We start from the raw sequence: 17,062 nt of genomic DNA, 5'->3' as shown, positions 1-17,062 counted from the left end.
TCAATAAAACGATTATAAAATTGAGGCTGTTTTGTTGTGTTCTCTAATTACCTCACACGTAGAGATATGATCGCCCCCTCCTCATATGTGGGGGTTCATAGAATAGTTCCCTACTCTAAGGTTATGATAGAGAGATCTCAACCCGAGGGATGATGTTCTTGCTTGTCTAACCCATTGCTTGCTTCAATCATCTTACCCCGAGGGTTGAGATTTTCTTCGGCATACCCTCAACGTAGGGGATGATTGTTTTTCTCCAATTCTATCAATAACATATTTGAGTACACTAGTAATCAGAATTAGTTATGTGGTTTTTATCCTGATTTTTAATTGACTTCTCCAGTCGAAATCTTATTGTGACGTCATAATTTACTTATTTTACGATGATATAACAAGGAAAATGGAATATTGCGAAAAAGGAATACTGCAAGGATGTTTACAAGACAATCAATGAAGGAATTTAAAATTAATGTTCTACGGGGGTTTAAAATAACGCTAAGGCAATTTGGAGCAATAATCAATAAAAAAAACCCACAGGAAAGCGTAAATAGATATCTATTCCAAACTAGGAAATTAGTACTTAGGTTTAGAATAACGCAACAGAGGAAAAGCAAATAATTAAGCGTCGGTTTTTTTAAATTGTATTTGTTACGGAACCAGAAAAAAAGGATATAAAAAAATCTAACAGAGCAGTCAATTTTCAAATGCAAACATTGGGCGTCCGCTACTGCAAGTTCCCGGCTGTATATACGGTACATTCATGTAATTCAAGGAATAAGAAGCACGGGTATAACTAGAGAATCAACTTGATTGGTTGTTATCGCCAATAAAACATGTAGCTCGAGAGGAAATGTCAAGAATGATAGATTCACAGAGGGCCAAATCAGGCAGGAGATTCAACTGTTTTCTCGCTGACAGTAGCTAAAATATGGAATCCATTACTGTACAAAGGGTAGTCACGGCACCGAGCACGAACACGTTTCAAGAAAAAACTAGATAAGGCATGGAAAAATCAAGAGCTACGTATACTTTACAAGTTTCTAGAGCAGACGGTGTAACTGGCTAATCAAGAAGTGGCAATGTATCAAACAATGAGGAGGAACAATAAGTTCCTGTACTAGTTAACAACTTTTAAAAGTCCGATATTACTGACAATAAACTGAAGATCTCCGCTCCATCAAAAACAATTTTTTTAACAAATAAAAGAAAATGGTCATTTCGCACTACAACTGAATGTAGCAATAGTCTTTTCAATACCATCCTTAGTAGAAGGCTTATAAGAAAACTCACGATTCTGTCGGGGGTCCCATATATTGGACCCACATAAGTCACCTCTTACGATCATGCATGCAAAAACCTTTATAATGTAAATGGTATAACCACATAACGTAATTAAATTTAATATTATAAGACAGGTAGGGCATTCCATATAGTCCAAAGCAAACATACGAGTGATTTTGCTTCATGACATACCAGAAATGAGGCCGTAACGAGAGATAACTATATGGCAGTCAGTGTGGTGGTGAAACTCTCTATGGACACATATTCGAACTTTGCCCAAGGTACATTTGTATGTCTCCAAAGCGAACTATCTATCAAATTTCGTCAAATTTTTTTCCCAAAAATAAGACCACTACAGTGATTGCAAGAAAAATTCACGAAGTCCTGTGAAACATGTAGAAATCTATGTTGGTGACATTGCATTAAGATATCACAGATAACAAGACAATTTGAGTGTACCAGGGAAGTATATATAATTCATTAGGTGTCTCTGAGTGTACACAACATTTGTGAAGATGATTAACACAACCTTAATTAAATATACAGGAGCAGACGATAAGAGTCACGCGTACGTATTTGTTAGGATAATAACCGTAACATAGAGAATTAAAACTAGCATTTTTAAAGAATTTGAAACTAACTTTTACAGGAAACTACAAGCGATGACAGATAAAAATAAATTATATACAAAATTCAGATTGTGTGAGCATAACCTTGAACTGGCAATAGGAAGATCAAGAAAAAAAACTAGAGAGCAAAGAGTATATACATAAAAAATTGTCTTATTCTATAAGATGAAGAACACTTCTTCAGGTGTGGCTATAATGCACAGCTGATAAAGGACTATCTAAGTAATGATATATTCAAAACTATTCTATACTAGACACAAATACTTTAACACATATTTTATCTTCTGACAATATGCAACTTATACTTGATTCGTGCTAATATATAAAACAGTCACTTGAACTGAGGAGTGTGGGCCTGGCTTCTGTGTAAGTTTATTTATATTGTTCACTATTGCAGTTTCTCTGTACAAGTTACTCTGTAGCTATAAATGAACAATAAAATTATTGAATTGAATACGAATACAAGTACTAAAATATTTATGAATGTAACGGGTTCCTGTGAATCATAAATTATGTCATTACTTCCCTAATTACTGCCAACACATATCGTTAAACATTTCATAAGAAATCATCAATCAATTTAAAAAGTGCGCCACAAAAACAAGTGCTCTCAATTTCGACCAATCAGAACGCAAAATTTTCATTAATGCTGTACTGCCGCAGTATTGGCAACACGAAAACAACAATGGCCGCAGCTCTTGACACACTGTTATAGCGACGACAAAATGGAAGGTATTTTTGGGAGAAGAAGAAACCCCTACATCGATCCCGTGATCGAGGAATCAGAGTAAGAGATCATTGAGTTTCAGGCCGTCTATGTCACATGTTATCTATCGTTGTGTTGTTCACGTCACACCTGAAAAGTACAAGACATGCACAGGTTCAGGCCTCGTCTGTCGAACACCTACAATTGTATGCTTATATATATATATATGTGTGTATATTAGCAGACGAGGCTAGTACCTAGAGAGCAGGTGTTCGATATAACATTTTCTTTAGTATCCCTCTTTACATGTATTATTGTAACGACGTTAAATAAAACTTTTGATTTGATTTGATTTGACTGGAAAACCTCAAGTCTGAACATCATTCCTAGGGAGTAGGGTAGTAGCTAGGTGTACCATGTAACTTATAAAGTTTACACTATTGACAGAGGCATCATGATGTGGTCCACTTGTCCATGCTGAATCTAAAATCGGACTAGAGGATATAATTGATAGTATCTAACCCTTGCCGTAATCCCTAGGGTCGGCTTCTGTTTATAAAGTTGACCCTGATTGCACTACAATAAGTTTGTCGTGAGTGATCAACTTTATCAGCTGCATTAGTTTTCAATCAACCCACAGTCGTGGATCTAGAGTATTTTTGTGGCAATCACCAAAATGCAATGCTGTGTACAGTATACACTACCATTTTTCTTTCTTAACTGTTTGGAATCATCTTAATTCCCCTCTCCCGTGACCCAACAGTGACAGTCTCTGCATGCTCTGCCGCATCTGAAATAGATTCAGCAGGCTGCATTCTATTAAAATAACCAGAAATAAAAAGGTAATTAAGAACATTTCGCAGACAATAAAGTCCTTTATTAAATCTGACAAGGGTACACTTGAATTCAAAAAAGAGAAGCATCTGTGTACCTATATAGATATACAAGTTCATGGAGACAAACTAAGAGCTTAGTAGGTCAGTAGATTTTGTATCTTACAGATCTGAGTCTCAGTGTACGTTCTTACACAGTGTAATAAATTAACATCAATTTTCATTACGTTTTAAGGGAGGAAAATTTTAAAGAAAAAGATGAAAAAGAAGTGATTTCTGATGCTGATCAGGAACTTGGAATTATCAATGATGATGATGAAGAAGAAGAGGACGAGTATGATGAGGATATTGATGAACTTCTTGGAGAAGATCAAGAGTAAGTGTCTTAATTTTATAGATTTTTTTTTTCAAATAAGATGTTTTAATTTTGAATATTTACATAAAAGTTAATAACAGGCCTAGGACTGTCAGTCTACAGATGACTTACTCGTTAAGACATCATTGGTGGTCACTGATGGCCCTTCTTTTCTAACCAACAGATGAAGCATCTTGTTATATTTTAGTTATCGGATAATATAAAAAGAAATGAATTTTCCTTTATTTTGAGACACCAGGACTTAGAAATTGACAAAAGATCAAAAGCAGCATTTAAAATTGAAGTATGCAATCTGTTTTAGATTTGAAGTAGTAGCTTACAGCTAATTTAACCTGCAGGTCATTCAGACCTTTGAATTTAGCAACAGCTCTCTTATGGTGAGGGCCTTTGCAATGTTATTATAATAACTTGTGCTCAAACTAGGCCGCTGCTGTCCAAATACAACAATAAAATATGTTAACAGTTTTCATCAATAGCTGAACTGTACTACTGTTACTCTGTAAATAATATGATGAAATGGTGTTGACAGAGCTTGTGTGATCATGTTTGTAACCAACAAGTGTTTCATTATATTTACTGTTTCAGTTCCAGAGGTGTTATTCCCTGGCAATCTGTTGTGGTGAAAAATGCAAGACCCCCACACCCATTGACTGTCACTCATGTCAACCAGACCATCGACTTAATGGTGAGGTGTTTCCCACTTCATGTATTTATAAAAAGAAATATGTGTATGCAGTAGTAAATGAGGTTAAATTGCTACATATCTTTGTTGATAATAGATGAAATGTTTAACAGTTATTTTAAGACACGTTTCCCCATTCTCTCAATCTCCTAAGAAGTCATCAAAAGACAATATTTGGAAAACAAGTAAACAATTACTGAAGAACAATTATCTGTAATAGCTTAAACTAAATATTTATTTTTCAGAGCCTCAAACATGCTGAGTCTGTTACTGCCTCTGAGCTACAAACATCAGAGGAATGGCTAAAGTTCCACAGCCTTGAGTATCTTCAACTCACACTCAAGGACCTGGTGGACAAGGGCAAAGTTGGAAAGTAAGGGTACTCATAAAGTCAACACTCTATTGAGGATAAGTCACTCTACCAAAACTCAACACTCTGTTTAGAATAGTTACTCTTAACTCATTGTGCTGTTAATGATACACATATATACTTTTAGTTATACATGTACTACACACTTAATGTGTTATAGAGGACGCTAACTACTAATAATGTAAACACTGTTGAGGACACATGTATACATATAGTTATACTCCCTACTAACTGTTGAGGATAGTTTACAGGATATACAACCAATATAATTTGTTAACTTACATTGACTATATATACTACACTTGTGTTAGGACACTGAACATGATCCTATGAGTGTATGATGTGTGTTTAATGTTTTTCCTTTTCTTTTGTTATATCTTGATGCAGGTCTTGAAATTTTTCATAAACTCTTTTAGTTCCATTTGTTGATGCTATTTTTTTATCAATTGGTCATTGTTAATTTCAAAAGAATATTTCTGTTACTATTGTTTTAGGTATGATCATGCTTGTTTACTTCACTTAATGTACTCAGTGCATAGTATTATTTCTCCAGTTTACAGCCAGACCATAGGACAGGGAAACCATCACAGCACATACAGTTTGAGGCTTACAATGTCAACGAGTTTGAATATCGACTGAACACGTGAGTATGGATACCATATGAATACAAAGAACCTATGTCCTTGTTTGAATACTGTACCCGAACATGTGTGTACATCATTTTTTTTAAATACATACTGAACACATGGTTACAACATCACACTATGAATATTAGACACTTACAAGTTAAAAGAGTTGATGAATTATGATATTGGTACATGTAGTAACATACTGTTTCTGTTTTCCTTTAGTTCCATAGAGATGTACACCAAAAGGATCAAGTGGCTCCTACAGGGTAGTAAACGGGTGAGCATTGTGTCTCCGAGATCATTTAGTTTGTCACTGATTTGTCTATAAAGGCCAAGCAGTACATGAAAGAGATCATTTTGCTTGTCTTGGTTGAGCTGTATTTTGTAGTGATCATTTAGTTGGTCTCTAAGTCAGTTAAGGGCAAGCAGTATATTGAAAAGATCATTTTGTTTACCTCTACTTTGTTTATCTATTGATGATCATCGTTGTATGTGGTTTTTTATTTATCTTGAGTGGACTTGACCAATTTTTCTCTAGACTGTTTTTATTAGTTTGACACTCACTTGTCCTTAAATTGTAGGTGTTTGGTAACATCAGAGGCAAGCGTGTTGCTGTTCTAGTGGACAACTCTGATGCCAATGCTGGTTTTGGGAGACTTACAACTTTTCAGGAATCTCTGATTGTAAGTAACAAAGTATTGAAGGGTGGGATGTAGGGCACTTGTGAGATGTGTGTAACTCAATGCAATTTCATTCTGTGATAACTGTTTTTTTTAACACATGGTACATATTACACATTTTATAAGTATACAATATATTGTTCAGAAGTTTGATGTTCCACACAAACTGAATTGTTAATTTGTAACCCATTACCTGTTACTAACTAAATATTATTTTTTACCTGTTATATACGTTTGGTTATTCTAGCACATGTTAGATGAGCAGTTTTCCACAAGGACGGCGATTTACCTGATGTCGTTTGGGACAGATATTGATCCTCTTTGGCCGGTCTCTCGTGATGTGAATTGTAGGATGTAAGTACCCTATATAACTGTCCAGACATGGAGTAGGTGGCATGGGTGTACCTCCAGGGACATCATCACTGTAAGATTAAGTACAAACCTAGGGGCATACATTTGCAACTGCTGTATAAAAAATGACCTGGTATATGTTGACATTTGTAAACAGAATAAAGTAAGACTTGATGTATGTTAATATTTTGTGTAGATTATAGGGAGTGTTTATAACTAAGTTGACATTTGTGTGTTTTATATACAGCAAGGAAAACCTGATTTTTGATTTGTGTACAATATAAAAAAACTTTTACGTGTTGATAATTTTGTACAGTATAAAACTTTTCATGTTTGTTTAGATTTGTGTACAGTAGAGAAAAACTGATGTATGTTGACATTTGTTACAGTATATATATAGAAAGGCTTGACCTATGTTGACATTTGTGTATAGTATAGAAGACCTGATGTATGTTGACATTTGTGTACAGTATAGAAGACCTGATGTATGTTGACATCTGTGTACTGTATAGAAGACCTGATGTAGGTTGACATTTGTGTACAGTAGAGAGACCTGATGTATGTTGACATTTGTTTACAGCATAGAGGAGGCCAAGGAGTGGGTAATGAGAATGAAGGCGTCGGGTGGCTGTAACCTCCTGAAGGCCATGAAACACGTGATGAAGATCCAGGACATAGACTCTGTAGTCATCATCCTTGGCAGTGTGTAAGTTCAAAACTTACTGTTTTGTTTAAGCATCGGAGATCGATGCTAAACATGCTGATCATGGTTTTCTCAGACCTAGAATAATGAAATCCAATGACCCAATAGAAGATATTTTATTATTGTACATTAATGTTATCTTATTCCAGTCTGTAAAGTGGTCACTGTAATTTATTGTTTATCATGTAGACTAGACCAGAACTAAGGATAAGTACTCTTAACAACATAACAACTGTTATGATAAATTCTTGGTGTTTATCCTGCAGGCCTGACCAGACCTCGGAGATACTCTGTGACTACATTCACCAGATGGGTGTTGGAGAGGAGAGGCCACTTCAAACTGTGGCATATGACTGCAGTAACCACCTCACCAATGTAAGGACACACTAATGTTACCATATCAAGAAAGTCCTGGGAGCTGAAGGCTATGGGACATTTTCAGCAATTTTAGTCAATATAAAAAGATTAGAGGGGTCATTATATATAAAACTAAAATAAAATGGGAAATATGTATGAGGGAAAAAACTTCAGTTGTAGAGTGTCAAAGGCCCCAGAGCCCCCTCCTCGATTATCCTTGTCTATACTAGATACTCATCTAATATGTAGTTAAATGTTTAAGTATGCTATTTTAATGGGTTAAATTGAGTACTCAAAGTTTAAAGCCATTAATTCTGTACAAAGTTTTGGTATAATTCTGAAAATTTCTAATATATATATCAATTATTGTGACACAATATTTCCAGTACTAGAGCCAGGGGCCCCTTTCCAAAAGTAGTGAAAATAGTGCCGTACAACGATTGATAATGAAACAGACTCAAGAACACTATATGAAATATTCATGTGTTTTTTTTGTATGACAGATTACCCTGAGGCACTTGTCGGATGCATCAGGAGGGAGTTACCATTGCTACACCGCCACCTGTGAGGTAGGTTAACATGACATCAAGGGAAATTCAATTTTCAGTAGCTGATATGAAATCTACTAGTTTCAGAGGTTGGACTAGTGGAATTATACTCCCGTGGGTTTTTAAAGAGCGTATTAATCCCCAGACTGGGTAGTTTTTGAAACCCAGAAAACCCCACGAGATCTGCCACTTCTAACATATATATATATAGAAATCAGTGTCAATACTGAAGGCTGAATCATTAATACTTACTGTTTCTTTGTTACAACAGGAGCAGATATACACAGGTACAGAAATCAGTGTCATACTGAAAGAGATTCAGAAGTGCCAGGACGTTATTAACAAGATCAAAGAGATGCGCAATGGAATGATGGGCAGTGCACTCATCAGCATCATGAATGAGGTTAGACACAAGAATCGATAGATCTTCTTTCAATAATAAATGATGTACTACATGGGACTATTTCTTCTTTTCCAATATTCTACATCACATTTGACATGTACCAGTATTTCCTAGCTGAAGTGTACAAGATGATGCCATGATGAGGGCCAGTGGGTTGCAATGTTCTCTACAGGATTTAAAAAACCCCCACTAAGCATATATACATGTAGGTGCTTGTTAATATATGTGATATGATAACTAAATATATAGATTTATTTTATGTAATATGATCAATACATTGATTAAGATTAATTGTACATTGAGTGATCATGCTGATGATTGTAAGTGTGTTGATTAACTTCTAATAAATAGGAATGAGATTAAGATTCATTAAAATCGTGATAAAAGGTCAATCAATGTTATATTTCTGTGACTAGATCACCACGGAGGTAGCCAAGCTGCCCCAGTCCCGTTTCCTACCCCGTCCACCAGGTCATGACCTTCCACTACGCATAGAAATGCCAAAATTCCAGCCCAGGACTTCTATAAATTGGATCCAGCAGCATGGTCTTAAAGGTAACAATATAATTAATGATGTCTCTAGATGTACATATTATGTACAACACCAGATATATTCTTCCAAATTTGTTTAAGATATATGTTTTATAACTGAATATGAAGATCTTGAACTATTACATTGCAGCCAAACGTCTAGACTTGTACCAGGTACTGGCTCCTAATGCATACTCCTACAAAGAGGAGTTCATCCCTGTCATCAAAAAGGCTGTCCAGTCCCAGGTCCATGAGGTAGGTACTCGTGGGTATAACTGTGTTGAGGAGCAATGCAATCTCAAGAAACTATAACACAACCATAATTCACTTGATAAAATTATAAAATTACACTGTCTACAATACAACTTCTGATGTCTGTGTTTATGTTACAGAAAGCCATGGTACAGTTCCAGTGGCACGATGGGTCCATGAAGAACATCCATGTGGACATGACCCACCTGTTTGAGTACCAGAAACAACTCAATGAGGTAGTCAGTCTGTACGAACGCCGCATCAACTGGCTAGCCTGTGGCAGCAGGAGGCTATTCGGATCAGTTACTGAGAAAAAGTGGGTCATACATGGTGTCAAATATTGACAGCAATATTATGATTTTATTTGCATTTTCTGAAGGGCAAGAAAGCTTATACCATGGTGAAGTGTTCCTTGTTTATTTATCCCTCCAGCTCCAAGTCATATTTCATGCCCTTGCCTTTTCTATGGGTGGCATGAAGTGTTACAGAACCTATTTATGTCCGTTCCATTACACTGAATCCAATCGCAACACACCATCATCCCTGTAACAACTTAATTTCTTCATGGGTTTGATCAAAATTGATGCAAACATCAATGAGTGTGAGAATACAACAAATGAATTTGTGTTTAATGTTTTAAAGATCAAGGTCACTTTTATTATGTATGGAAAATGTTCAATCAATGCAGTGATGTCACTCTGACAACTTTTTTTTTTACTTAAGATTTTGATAATGTTTTGTACAAAGACCAAGTATTTATGAAAATACTAAATATTTCCAATGGTCAAGGTCACTGTGAATCTAATCTACAATGGAGTATGCATTCGCTTGTAAATCTAGTGTTAACTTGCTTGCTATTCTCTTTGTTAAAACATAATTTGAGCTACAAACGTACTTTGAAGGTCTCAGATACAAGATATGGTTGTCCATGACTTTGAAAAACAGGAGTGATACAGGCCCGTAAGGCCTCATGTTTAATACAATTATTAATATAGGATGCAGATGGCGGTATAACATAATCTGTTTATTTATTTACAGTGTTGTGATCCTAGTTGACATGTCTGTGTCCAATGTTAACTACTTGGTCCACATCCAGCACTCTCTGAGGATAATGTTGGAGCAGCAACTTGCCAACAAAAACTTCTTTAACATTGTCGCGTAAGTGTCACTAAGCCGCTGTGTAAGACTCTACCCTCAGTCCTGAAAACTTTTTGAACAAATCTGAAAATATTTTTTGTGTTATGTATTATTAAGGGAATATTTATATAGGAATCCTGTACTGCACTTTCCGTCATCTGTCAGCAACTGTATGGCTAATGTCCAGGGTATCATGAGAGGATACTTGATAACCTTTGAACTTTATATTCAGGATATACATATTACTACTGTAAGGTTCATTTTGGTATTAGTTTTGTTATATCACATACTTAATATCTTTTTATGAATTCATCAAGACAGGCTGCAATATAAAGTAAACATCTTAATGTTAAATCTGTCAGTCCAGACATAGATATTTACAAAGTCACTCCAGATATATATATCTCTACACAGTCAGTCCAAACATAGATATTTAACAAGTCATTCCAGATATATATATCTCTACACAGTCAGTCCAAACATAGATATTTAAGACATAAACATCTACACAGTCACTCTATATCTAGACATAAACATCTACATAGTCACTCTATATATATATCTAGACATAAATATGCACACAGTCACTCTAGACATAAGTTTCTACTGTATAAATTTAAACATAAATATGTACACAGTCATTCTAGACATGAATATCTACACAGTCACTATAGACATGAATATCTACACAGTCATTCTAGACATGAATATGTACACAGTCATTCTAGAAATGAATATCTACAGAGTCACTCTAGACATAAATATGCACACAGTCACTCTAGACATAAGTTTCTACTGTATAAATTTAGACATAAATATGTACACAGCCACTCTAGACATAAATATCTACACAGTCACTCTAGACATGAATCTGTACACAGTCATTCTAGACATAAATATCTACACAGCCATTCTAGACATAAATATCTACACAGTCATTCTAAACATAAATATCTACACAGTCACTCTAGACATGAATATATACACAGTCACTCTAGACATAAATATATACACAGTCATTCTAGCCACAAGTATCTACACAGTCATTCTAGACATAAGAATCTATGTGTTGATGTGATGTTTATGTCTCCTTGGCTTTAGGTTTGGTAGTAGACATGAATATCTACACAGTCATTCTAGACATGAATATCTACACGGTCACTATAGACATGAATATCTACACAGTCATTCTACACACAAATATCTACACAGTCAATCTAGACATGAATATCTACACAGCCACTCTAGACATGAATATCTAAACAGCCACTCTAGACATGAATATCTACACAGCCACTCTAGACATGAATATCTAAACAGCCACTCTAGACATGAATATCTACGCAGTCACTCTAGACATGAATATCTACATAGTCATTCTAGACATGAATATCTACACGGTCACTCTAGACATGAATATCTACACAGGCACTCTAGACATGAATATCTACACAGTAACTCTAGACCTAAATATCTATACAGTCACTCTAGACATGAATATGTACACAGTCACTCTAGACATAAATTTCTACACAGTCACTCTAGACATGAATATGTAGACAGTCATTCTAGACATGAATATCTACACGGTCACTCTAGACATGAATATCTACACAGTCACTCTAGACATAAATATATACACAGTCATTCTAGACACAAGTATCTACACAGTCATTCTAGACATAAGAATCTATGTGTTGATGTGATGTTTATGTCTCCTTGGCTTTAGGTTTGGTAGTAAGGCAGTAGGGTGGCGTCCCATCATGATGAAACCAACTACTGAGAATCTGCAGGATGCTTGGAGGTATAGTATAGCTAAATGAACATCTTGTTAGTGCTATTTATTTGTAATATAGTTATGGTATAACACAATGTAGTTATTTTGAAATCAAAATTTGCCATTTCTTCTCACGTACAAGATATGTACCGGGTTATGCTATATATCCTAATATGAACATCAAGAAACCTTTGATTCTTTTATTTGTGGTACTGCTTTAGGTAAGGCTCTCAAAAACAAGTGTTAAGCCTACTGTTGCAGGGTAGGGAACTATTAAACACACACATATTGTTTTTCTGAAAGAAAATACTATTACAATGGTGCAGCTATCTTTTTTCATTTTCACTATTTTTATTTTTTCAATATTTCACTATTTGACACAAACGTTTATCTGTATTAAAGACAGGGAACCACTGATTTACTCCAATGGTAAATCAATGGGAACTCATCTTCAAGTTAGTTTTATTTCTTTTAACTTTGATTGATGTACTTACATTTTCTGAGTACTGGATCAACAGTATGTGACTGAGGTAATTGTGACTGAGGTAGTTGTTTTGTTCTGTACAGATGGGTACTGGACCTACAATGTGGAGGCAGCAGGAACTTCATGTCTGCCTTCAAACTGGCCATTGAGAATGAGCAGGAGGCCAGTCACCACATAGGTCAGTTGTATAGATACTTACTATGTCCGAAATTATGTATCACCTGTACTCCGGGGGCTTTGATTAAAGGTTAAACTTTCACTTATCTTTGGATGATACTATTCAATTTGGGTAATCCTCAAAGTTGAATAATGAGATTAAATTTACCTAGGCCTAACTGTACTATATGTAGATATCTCACAATAACCAAATCAAATTAGACAGTTAAACAGTTCTAAAGACACTTAATTTCACTTTTTTTTTAATATTTTATAACACATTAGCATAATGAACAATATCAGAGATAGTGATTGCAGTCCCAACAAAATTATCAAGTCAATTTCAGAACTATAATTATCATACATGTAAATCATCTGATGTAAAAGATTGAATAATCCAAATATGATTTAATTAATTGTTAGAGGTAATGTCAGTATAACACACAGTGTTTGGTATGTTACAGAACCAGAGGGAATATACCTGTTTACCAGTGGCGTGCCCGATCAAACCCTGGATGTGGCTTCAGCATTCATTGAACAGGCAACATCGGGCAAAAATGTCAAACTGCATGTGGTCCTGTTCAATGTAGATGATTACAATTCAAATGGAGCCATTCCAAGTCGCTACGCCAACATCACCAGGACATCGGAGGTTCTAAGAAACATGGCACACTGCACCAACGGGAGGTTCCATTGGTTCAGAGAAACAGGTCGGTGTACAGAGGTCAAAGCTTTTGTAATATTTGCTGTTGATTATTATTTAATTACCAAATAGTTTGACTCCGACTGTAGTATTGGGAACAGAAGTCTTCTAATATCTGCTGGTGGCTTTTACATATGAAAAATTTAAATACAGTTAAACCCATGAGTATTATGAATTTTCACAAGGTAACCATTCCAAAACCAACCGAATTCCTTTATTTAACTCAATGGTTAAGATATGAAAGATTGAAAAAATTACAGTCTATATTATATATATATATAGTGCTTTGTATTCTTCAAAAAGATTTTTTCTTATTTAGCTTTATTGATTTGGAACTTGTTTTTCATGATAACTAACCGGTGACTATATGAAATTTGTTTATGTTGTAGGAATCATTGAGAGTGATGACATCCAACACATTACAGCTGAGATAGACAAATCACTCAACTTCTCCAGGAAGGTCCAGATGTTGGTGGAGTCAGTCAAACAGAAGTACAGAGACAGATATGTATGTATTTACAAATATTTAGTACTGTACATTAGGTATTTAATATAGAGGCTGATATATCATCTACAAGGAGTTTGATTTTGACCTTGGTTTTAGGTTAAATATTATACAATGTTATATGCTTGTTTATGTGATGACCTTGTACATCGCTGTTCCAGCACCATCAATACCTAGACCAGATAAAAGCATTACCTGCCCCTGAGTTCTCCCATCTGAAAGCCCGTAGCCTGCCTGCTCCAAGGCTGCCTATCGAGAGTGTCAAACCGGTAGGTAAAAACAATGAATTCTCCAATTTTGGTAAAATAATCATTACCTGTTAATTAAGCCATGGTTACAGCAGATTATTTTAAAGGAAAGTATACCTTTATGTTATACTGATAATGATGTCACTGAGATCACTTCTGTAGATTACCCTTGTTTTCTGACAAAAATGTCAAAGAGATATTAATAAAAACTTTCAATCACTAATACATTGCTTGATATTTATTTTCGTGAAAATTCATATTTGGACTTGATTCTGAATTTCAGTATCATACAGTTCATGAAATCAAACCTTTTAGGTTTTCAGTGATATCTATGTGTTTTTGTGTGTGTAGAGGAGTGCCCGTACTGATTATGAAACAGAGACAATGACATCGCTACGTCTGCGGCGACCGACAAGTGCTACTACAACCCGGGAGGCTACAACACGGACATCAACACGAGAGCGACCTATCTCAGCCAAGGACCCTATGGCTCGGGTCAAAACCAAGAAAGTAGTAACTTCAAGTTTTTTTCTGGACGGCAAAGGCCAGACTGGTGATGGAACAGGTATGTTAGTTAGACTGGCTCAGTCATATATAGATATATTATACAAGTCACACTGAATATATGGGTCACACTGGAGATGTAAGTCACTAGGGTTTAAGGCGTGTTGTCGTACTGGGGGTATATATATATAGGTGACAATAATGAGATATTGGTCAAATTTTTGATGAGATATTATTTTATAGTTCACACTGGTAATGCTAGTATGTACAATGTTAGGAAGTACCTGTGGTTTGCTTAGAATTGTCTTCACCACTAGAACTTGATGTTTGATGTTGTAGGTACAGTGTTTAGGAAGTACCCGGCCACGAAGTCCGTGAGGAGAGGGGTGGTGGATGTCACTATCCCAGACCATGAGGACGTCCAGACATCCAAAGAGGTAATTTATTACCTACTTAATAGTTATTGCTGTACAGCCATTACCAAACTGTAATTTTACTTATGGTCCAAATCCACAACATAAGATATACCTATGCATGTAGTAGAAAAAAAACATGTTTCCAAGATGCTTCATTGTATAAACTTGTGTTTAACTGAAATGTTATGTTTTGTTGTGTGTGACATAATATTTCTTATGCATTGTATTATCAAAATAAATTGCTACCTTAAAACAATTGCAAGGAATTGCAATGTTTATGATTGAAACATTCTATTGTAATCATGTTGTATGTTTTAGTGGCTGAGGCTGTACAGCTTGTCAAAGCTCAAACTCGACCTCAATCGGATGGTGTCTGGCCCTGACTGTAAACACAAGGAGAACAGTGTGAAAAGTCTCCACAAAAACGTCTCTGCAAAGTAAATCATTGTCTTGTTTCTGTCAAAATTCGATCAAATGAGTCAATGCTAGCACAAATCAGGTGGATGTAGTGTAGCAGTTGTATCTGGCATGGATATTGAAAGCGAGTCATGCAGGGTGATACATAACACTACAGTGATGTGTAATGTTATGTATAGAGGTTGGGATTGATTACTAGCATCTTGTTGCATTTGGCACATTTTATTTTGTTTGTTGTAGACGACTCATTCATAAAGGCTTCAGATGTATTGGCCAACTCTCATCTAGTTACAGTATTTAAACATTATTCCAGTAGTAAGTCGGTGAAAACAATATTGTTTCTTATTGTACCTAGGTATTGTGACATCTTCCCCACGGTGAACGTTAAAGGCACAATGAAACACCTGCAGTTACTTCCTCATGAGCTGAAGGACTATGAAGCACAGACAGAGAAAGTCTTGCGACGCTATCTTAAACGTCTGCAATGGCTGCTCAGTGGTGAGTACACAGAGAAAGTTTTATAACACTTTATAAATCTTATATAAACATCTGCAATTACTGCTGAGTGGTGCATGAGTACATTGTACACACAGAAAGTCTTATGATGCTATCTTCATCGTCTACAATGGCTGCTAAATGATAAGTACACAAGTAGAAAAGACTTATAATTAACACATTTAATAAAAAAAAAAATATAATAATTTCTCTTCATTGCAACAAAATCAAGCAACGCAGATGGTCGCATGTACTTTCGTACTGTAGTTGTGATTATTTCATATCTTTGCTACAGGGAGTCGACGGGTGTTTGGGACATTGATCCACAAAAAATGTGTGATTCTAATTGACACGTCTGGGTCAATGGACCCCTACATGACTGAGCTGAAGAAGGAAGTGGCCGCCCTGATCTGGGATCAGCTGTATAGACTGGGAGCCAGGTTTGTACTCACCTAAGCCTGTACCTAACAATAATTTGTATTCCTGTTACATATTGGGATCTCTTGAACTGATTGTATATTACTGATACAGACAGTGAGGCGTAGATCTGACAATGTATTAATGATACAGACAGTGAGATCTAGATCTGACAGTGTATTACTGATACAGACAGTGAGGTGTAGATCTGTCAGTGTATTACTGATAATCGCTATCGTAAAATCAGACAGATTAATCCCTACAGTTAGAAAATCCCGAACAAACCACCAGTTTTCGTATCAAATTTCCCACTCAAAAACCCAGACCAGAAAGGCATCATTCTTCCCTCGAACTATACCCGAGTGGAATAAACTCCCACCTGACATTATTTCGAGCCCCACAACGGAATTATTCAAATCAGCCCTCTACCGTCACCTTTCAAACGCAAATTAGACCATCTCGTATCTTTTAAAAA

At 35.7% G+C, this 17,062-nt stretch overlaps 1 protein-coding gene across 1 annotated transcript in view; it reads left to right on the top strand.

Annotated features, from left to right (window-relative positions):
• Positions 1-2,577: 2,577 nt before the first annotated feature.
• LOC110451843 (von Willebrand factor A domain-containing protein 3A-like) overlaps positions 2,578-17,062 on the top strand; it is a 31,734-nt gene continuing 17,249 nt past the window's right edge. The window contains exons 1-26 of the mRNA XM_021500052.1: positions 2,578-2,694; positions 3,682-3,822; positions 4,408-4,507; positions 4,750-4,877; positions 5,428-5,517; positions 5,726-5,780; positions 6,085-6,186; positions 6,431-6,537; positions 7,115-7,240; positions 7,504-7,612; positions 8,098-8,163; positions 8,414-8,545; positions 8,962-9,100; positions 9,228-9,331; positions 9,469-9,644; positions 10,367-10,486; positions 12,195-12,269; positions 12,810-12,904; positions 13,347-13,592; positions 13,975-14,093; positions 14,252-14,359; positions 14,690-14,903; positions 15,182-15,279; positions 15,577-15,695; positions 16,031-16,173; positions 16,466-16,610. Coding sequence (XP_021355727.1) covers positions 2,633-2,694; positions 3,682-3,822; positions 4,408-4,507; positions 4,750-4,877; positions 5,428-5,517; positions 5,726-5,780; positions 6,085-6,186; positions 6,431-6,537; positions 7,115-7,240; positions 7,504-7,612; positions 8,098-8,163; positions 8,414-8,545; positions 8,962-9,100; positions 9,228-9,331; positions 9,469-9,644; positions 10,367-10,486; positions 12,195-12,269; positions 12,810-12,904; positions 13,347-13,592; positions 13,975-14,093; positions 14,252-14,359; positions 14,690-14,903; positions 15,182-15,279; positions 15,577-15,695; positions 16,031-16,173; positions 16,466-16,610 — 3,119 coding nt within the window. The 5' untranslated portion in view covers positions 2,578-2,632. The remainder of the gene's footprint in view (positions 2,695-3,681; positions 3,823-4,407; positions 4,508-4,749; positions 4,878-5,427; positions 5,518-5,725; positions 5,781-6,084; positions 6,187-6,430; positions 6,538-7,114; positions 7,241-7,503; positions 7,613-8,097; positions 8,164-8,413; positions 8,546-8,961; positions 9,101-9,227; positions 9,332-9,468; positions 9,645-10,366; positions 10,487-12,194; positions 12,270-12,809; positions 12,905-13,346; positions 13,593-13,974; positions 14,094-14,251; positions 14,360-14,689; positions 14,904-15,181; positions 15,280-15,576; positions 15,696-16,030; positions 16,174-16,465; positions 16,611-17,062) is intronic.

This window comes from Mizuhopecten yessoensis, unplaced genomic scaffold (assembly GCF_002113885.1).
Source record: "Mizuhopecten yessoensis strain PY_sf001 unplaced genomic scaffold, ASM211388v2 scaffold6213, whole genome shotgun sequence".
Classification (NCBI taxonomy): domain Eukaryota; kingdom Metazoa; phylum Mollusca; class Bivalvia; order Pectinida; family Pectinidae; genus Mizuhopecten; species Mizuhopecten yessoensis.
This window is presented reverse-complemented; position numbering and strand designations above follow the sequence as displayed.